Below are 6,647 nucleotides of genomic sequence, written 5' to 3'. Positions count from 1 at the left end.
GACTGAGGAGGAGGAGAAAAGGTTGGCTTGAGTTAATCAAGAAGTAGAGAATGGCAAAGTTTACTATGCAGCGAGACCACAATTCTTAGCTAAAGATCCAAAGTTCGCAAACTTGAACGAAGGACATATTGTGGCGGCGGTTTGTTAAAGAAGCAGAAATGTAGAGACGAGGCTAGAAAGCCAAATGTCCGAGACAGCGGCGGCCGCCAACGCGATTGCTAAACGACATCTCTTCGTGGCACACATCGATCGCAGTAACCCGCTCGGACAAGTGAAGCGGGAGGGGTTGAAGGCAGTGGAAACAAAGCTGGAAGAAATCATATTCGCAAAAACCGACACAGAGCCGATTGCACCCATGCCTATAAATATTTTTTTAACTTAATTTAATTTAATGTTTTAAAAATAAAAATATATATATATTTTTTTTATTTAAATTAATTTCTGGAAACTTACTTTTTTCTCCTTTTGATATAATTTTTGTTTGATTTTTAAAGAAGGACATATTTTTTTAATGTCTTTTAATTTTTAGAAACTAATTTTATTATTTCTCACACTCTATAAATCAAGTCATCATGCCTGTGCTGGTGTATGGTGCGGAGGTATAGACAATGAAAACATCTGATGAAGCGGCGCTTGGAGTTTGCGATGGCGTATACCGCAGACGATTTAAGAATGAGCTGTATGAGCTTTACAACATTATAGACATAGTGCAGCGATTTAAAATTCAGCGGCTTCGCTGGCTTGGCCATGTCGTTCGAATGGACAGAAACGCTCCTGATCTGAAATTATTCAACGTGGGCCGCGATGGTGGTAACAGAGGAAGAGGAAGGCCTCCTCTGCGCTGGAAATACCAGGTAGAGAAGGGCTTGGCTTCACTTGGCATTTCCAGTTGGGCTCAGTTGGCAAGAGAAATGACTGGCGTGCTGTTTTGGACTCGGTCAAAATCGCTTAGGCGGTTACAGCGCCAATAAAGAAGAAAAAGAAATAAGATAATCTGATAAATTCATCTATTGTTCGAATTTCCCCTAAAATGATTTTATTTAGCTTTATACTTACTCATGGCATACATACATACATTTGTATGTACTCACGTCTGTATTTATTTAGCTGTAACCTTAGAAAATTTTAATAATTGTGTAGGTGATAAATATACAAATTTCGGGGTTTAAATATTAATTTCTACTTAGTAAGTATAGATAGTTTGATGAGGAATTAGAACCCATCATTCTCAAACCTAATTAATGAGAATGTCTTCCGAGCACAAAGCTTCTACTCTCGGAACCATAGCAGTAGGAAGAACATCGACATCATCAACACGAAATTGGTCTGCTGAGTCTTATCGACAGCAGACTTGCTAAATATACTTTTTTTCTTGGACAACCAAGATGAGTCTTCCGTTGGCTGAGCAGGCGGTATGATTGGAGTTGGAGTTGGAAAGGCGAGCTGACCAGGTTGAATAGGTGTGCCACCAATTGCCGCCGCAGGATGGGCAGCTGGTGCATGCCACGCAGGTGCTACACCTGGCTGAGCAGGCACTTGCACATGTGATGAAACGTCTCTTACTACCGGTTGCTGCTGTGAAACTATCGGAGCTGGTAGCTAAATAAAAAAAAAAATAATGAAACTTATTAAAAACAATAAACTAAATAGTTGACTTACTTCAGCTTGTGCCGCAGAAGCTGGCGCTGTTTGACCAGCAGAATATTGGGCCGGCTGTTGTGGTGGGTACTGTTGTTGTGATGGTGCATGCGGTTGGTCGACAGATGTTTTAATATTTAAGAAAGAATCTTGAATACCACTCGATTGTGGATTTTGGGTATCTTTCGGTGGCTGCTGTTCTTCATTAGAATTATGTGGGTGAAGCTTTTCAATAATCGTGCGTAATAGTGATCGCTCTGCTGGTTGCTGTGTGGGCTGAGATTGGTGGTGCGCAGACTCTGAAACATTTTCAATGGCGGGATGTGCCGGTTGAGAATGTTCAGGCTGAGATGGTTTTTGCGCGGCTGCTTGCGAAGGCTGTGGCTGTGCGGATTCAGGAAGATGTGCCAGCGGAGGATATAAGAATTGAGTTTGACCGGGTTGAGCAGTATGATGTCCAGCTGATTGTTCATCATGAGAATTGTCAGGTTGAAGTGATGGATATGTAGCTGGTTGCACAGGCGCAGGCGCAGGCGCTGGAAGATGTGGAATGACAGGCTGTTGGAAATAAGGAGAATACTGACCGGCTGATTGTGCAGGCTGAGCAGAAGGTTGTACCAGGCTAGGATCCCAACCGTATGGATGTTGCTCTACGGCTGGTTGTTGAACGGGCGCTGGAAGTTGCGGTGCGGCAGGCAGTGGGAATTGTGATTGCACAGGTTGTCCATGTTGAACAGAAGATTGATCGACTGGATATGAATAGCTAGGCTGCCAAGCTTGCGCCGGTTGCTGTTGCTGTTGTATGGCAGGATATGAGAATTGCGTTTGCATAGGTTGAAGAGGTGGTTGGTTAATAAATTGTGGCACCGGCGGTGGAGGTGGGGGTGGGTTGGCTGGATGCTGTTGCTGAGCGATGGGCTGTTGCTGCTGTTGCATTTGTTTAGTCATGATATGTCCTAAGAGTCCGCCTCCTACAACGCCCGTCAATGCGCCAGCTGTTGAAGAATAAAATAAAGTGAAATTAAATTAAATTAATTAAAATAAACCAAATTAATTTAATTACAAAAAAAAAACAAAAATTATTAGTTGAATATTTATATAGAATCTACAGGTCCAGAAGTAAATGTGGCCATTATTTTAAAATTTCGTCACAAAATTGAGGCATCTGGAAACCATATTTTAGCTCTGATTGCCATATTTAATGCGTTTTTTTCATATAAAACGTGAAGGTACTTCGAAGAGGGACCTCAGAAATACTAATCGGGAAAAATGTAGGCAATTAATTGTTGGTTATTAACTTATCTGCCTTATCCAATAAACATAGAACAGTTGGCTGTTGGAATTAGAATTTAAGGCTTATAGACGTACGAGCTTAATGATGGACATCTTAAATTATAGGTGGCCCGAGAACAAGCCGAAGGGGAAGATCAAAACAGTGTTGTGGTGCCGGGGCTCTACAGCTACGCGGCAACAGCAGCGCAAGCTGTTTACTAATATCAAGCATACCTAAGCTAGGAAGAAATACGAAATACATCAAGGAGATTACAAAGGCCAAGAAAGAATGTATCAGAACTAGGGATGTTAATCCCGGGATCCCGGACTTTTTTAAGTCCCGAAAATTCCAGGATTCTTGGCAACTTTTCGGGATTTGTAATTTGCAATGGGAGAAAATTCCCAGCATCGTTTAAAAAATTCCTAAATTTAAATACTGTATTTTGTTTTGTTACTAATGAAATATTTTTCAACTTAAATAATAAAATATGGTGGGAGAGCTTCTCAAACTATATTGATGCAATTTTTCCATGTTAAGGTGCTGGAAAATAATGAATATCTAAATCCCGGGACTAATCACGGGATTCTGGGATTGTATGAACGATGTGCCGAAAATCCCGGGATCGCAAAAATCGAAAAAATTAACATCCCTAATCAGAACCTTCTGTGCATATATATCCAATACTCCATAGCGGCGAGTTTTAGACTGTAGTCAGAGGAACAGTGGGGTCGATCTTAGCGCTTAAGCTATAAAATGGTACCTTTTTAGGTTGAAAAGAGTAGAGGGCAATTGCAATGCTTAACTCGCTCAGTAGGCCTGCGCCAGGCATAGAGTCTTCTGTAGGGCGTAACATGAAGAGAATAAAAAATCTATGTAATCAGTCTGACAAAAGGTAAACTTAGGACAGCCGTTTTCACCATCCCTGGTTAACACTAATCCCCAGTTAAACAACGTTACCGACGACACTGACTCCACGTATATGAAATTGTGTTGGTAACGATGTTTAACTGGGGATTAGTGTTAACCAGAGATGGTAAAAACGGCTCTTAGCGGCGGTTAGTCAATGTCAGGTTAACACTAACTGCAGGTTAAACATCGTTATTGACGTTACCGACTCCCTGTTGTATGCCTGGAGTCGAAGATGTCGATAACGATGTTTAACCGCAGATTAGTGTTAACCAGACATTGAGTAACCGGCCCTTAGAATGCTAAGGCGTATTCTTATAGGACTCTGCAGATCCGAATATCCAATCACTAATTATCAGGGACCGAGAACAAAAGGTATGGTCGAAACTACGGGCCGGTTTCTCAAATCCTGGTTGACACCAATCTCCGGTTAAACATCGTTATCGACGTTACCTACACCGTGTTATATGCATGGAGTCAAAAACGTTTATAACGATGTTAACTGATGATTAGTGTCAACCAGGCTTTCAGCAACCGGCCCTAAATGTCGTTTTCGTAGTTTTGTTCCCGAAACCGCTTCAAAACCAAAAAGAAAATGAGAGCAAAGCTGTCGAGAATGTTTCCAATGGGATTTATATAAAAACAAAACCCGGTGGAACTTTTCCAAAGAGAACAAATTGCGTTCAATACTTTCAGGCACATTTTTACTAGAAAAAATTTTAAGTAAGTCTCCAGAACGTTTTGGTAAATAAAACTAAACGGGAACAAAAGTATAATGAACTTTCTCTCGAATAACAATTTGGGAACTAAAGTCTCAGGGAATTTCTTACAAAGAACGAAACGGAAACAAATCTTCTGTTTGAAATATGTATTTGAATATGGAAATTAATCGAAAAAGAACTGAAAGATAATTATGAAAATTAAGTTAACGAAAGACTCAAGACAAGCACTTTTCTTGCACAGGAACTAAAAATGATAAGACGGTCTGGAAGTTGAATTGATCCTGATTTTCCTGACTTAGAATTAACAATCGTGGTTCTCACTGAAACGCCCTTTATCTTTATGGGACTCTGTACGTTTTGTTGTCAAAATATTTTTTCCCTAGCAGAACGTTCCCCAGACTTTTGGTTTTATTTGATCCTCCTCGAAAATGTTTTGGGTACTTTTGTTCTCATTGGAAACGTTCCCAAATGTTTCGTTCTCGTTCTATTCTTCTTGAGAGCTTTGTTCTCATTTTGTTCTCGTTCAAATAGCTCTCAAAACTTTTGCTCCCGTTTGGTGCTTTTGTGGAAATGTTCTTGATATTGCAATTTGTTCTGATGCAGAACTTAACCAAAACTGGAACGCGTTCTGGGTCCCTGCAAATTTTTTTTTTAACATGCAAAATACTGACGCTAGAAAAAAATCGCAAACAAGAACTTAAGTATTCCTGAGTTTTATCGAAGAAATGAACGATGTAAACTGCGAAAAACGTATACAGCCTTCTCTGCAAGATNGAACTTAAGTATTCCTGAGTTTTATCGAAAAAATGAACGATGTAAACTGCGAAAAACGTATACAGCCTTCTCTGCAAGATGGGTGCGATTCCACAACCCCCTGAGATCCGAAAATCTATATCTCTTTAAAAACTACGCTGAAAATTGCACAACACTTAAACTGGTTTAACTCCACTCCAAATCACTTACAAATTTGCATTAATTTAACCTTTCTCGAATTAAAAAATCTATCTAAAACAACGGCTATGTGAAGTAACTACTTTCATATGCAATTTAGATTTTTTCAACTCACCCAAAAATGCTGTCTTGCCTCCTGATTTCTTAGCGTCTGCTGCTTGTGGCACAAACGTTTGCAGCAGCAGCAAAACGGCACACAAACGGCCAAAATTTGCGTATTTCACTAGCATACTGCTTTTTTGTTGTACAATTTTAAGAAATATTTAGAAAGGTATAAATATTTTGTATTGCGATTTCGATGTCGATTCAAGCCACTTTGAAAAATTCCCGCGAGCGATAATAACACCTCGGCTTTGTGCCTTAAACTGTCAAATTTTTTGACATTGGCTTAATTATTCGCATTCAAAGTCAGCCACCTCAAAGGTGTATTTTTTAACATATCATGGTATAAGCTGTGGAATGTTTAAAACACAGCCTTACCGCCAGTTTGAATGACAGATACAAATTTCGTGCAAATTTTTACTGAATATTGTCTGATTTCATCTTAGGTTGTGCGTAGCGTGTAGCAGTTTAACCAAATATTTACATTATTTGAATTTGTACAGTTGTTTTTTATAACTTGCTTTGTGCTTGCGGGCAATGTAGTAAGTAGCAAAAATAAGATCGCATTTTGTAGATAATATTCCATGAAATTTTTTATGTATCACAAATTAACATACAATTTTTTTATGTACGTAAGTATATACGTATACCTATGTACTATTTGGGTCTGTGCCGCTTTGCTGAATGTATTAAATTTCTGCAATTTATTTCAATAAAATTCTACATACTTAAACTCAGCCAAAAACATAGAAGATTTTCTTCTTAAGCTTTTTTCGTTTAATCCGAATTCTATCCATATACGAGAATATTCAAACGGATATCCAAATGTATGGATAGTCTCAGCCATAATGTATGTAGAGTGGCGGACAAAAGTATTGGCACAGTAAATTTTTCGCAATATCAGCAAAGTTTTTTTTCTGCGTAATTTATTTTCGATAATCTTATATAAAAGTTTATTTCTTTCTACACCAAAAAAAAAAACAAAAAAAAATCTCGAAACTTTGTACAAAACTCAGGAAATTTTAATAAATTCGCATAATAATTTGCAACTTTAT

General features: G+C 38.7%; 1 protein-coding gene across 1 annotated transcript; it reads right to left on the bottom strand.

Moving 5' to 3' along the window:
• Positions 1–968: 968 nt before the first annotated feature.
• LOC108371567 (RNA-binding protein 33-like) lies at positions 969–6,117 on the bottom strand. Its single transcript, XM_017627154.1, has 3 exons — positions 5,606–6,117; positions 1,660–2,633; positions 969–1,599 (listed from the first exon to the last, which is right to left on the bottom strand). Exons 1-3 carry the CDS (start codon positions 5,718–5,720, stop codon positions 1,270–1,272), a joined length of 1,419 nt encoding a protein of 472 aa, XP_017482643.1. The 5' UTR covers positions 5,721–6,117; the 3' UTR covers positions 969–1,269.
• Positions 6,118–6,647: the final 530 nt, after the last annotated feature.

The sequence above is a fragment of the Rhagoletis zephyria genome, unplaced genomic scaffold, assembly GCF_001687245.7.
Source record: "Rhagoletis zephyria isolate East Lansing unplaced genomic scaffold, Rhagoletis_zephyria_1.1 Rzeph_scaffold_05076, whole genome shotgun sequence".
NCBI lineage: Eukaryota > Metazoa > Arthropoda > Insecta > Diptera > Tephritidae > Rhagoletis > Rhagoletis zephyria.
This window is presented reverse-complemented; position numbering and strand designations above follow the sequence as displayed.

Bases quoted from the DNA above. Each gene is read 5' to 3' on its own strand.
- LOC108371567 (XM_017627154.1), bottom strand. From the start codon at position 5,720: ATGCTAGTGAAATACGCAAATTTTGGCCGTTTGTGTGCCGTTTTGCTG. The intron at 2,634-5,605 runs GTGAGTTGAAAA...ATTCTTCAACAG, and splicing joins AGGCAAGACAGCATTTTTGG to CTGGCGCATTGACGGGCGTT. The intron at 1,600-1,659 runs GTAAGTCAACTA...TTTTTTATTTAG, and splicing joins CTTCTGCGGCACAAGCTGAA to CTACCAGCTCCGATAGTTTC.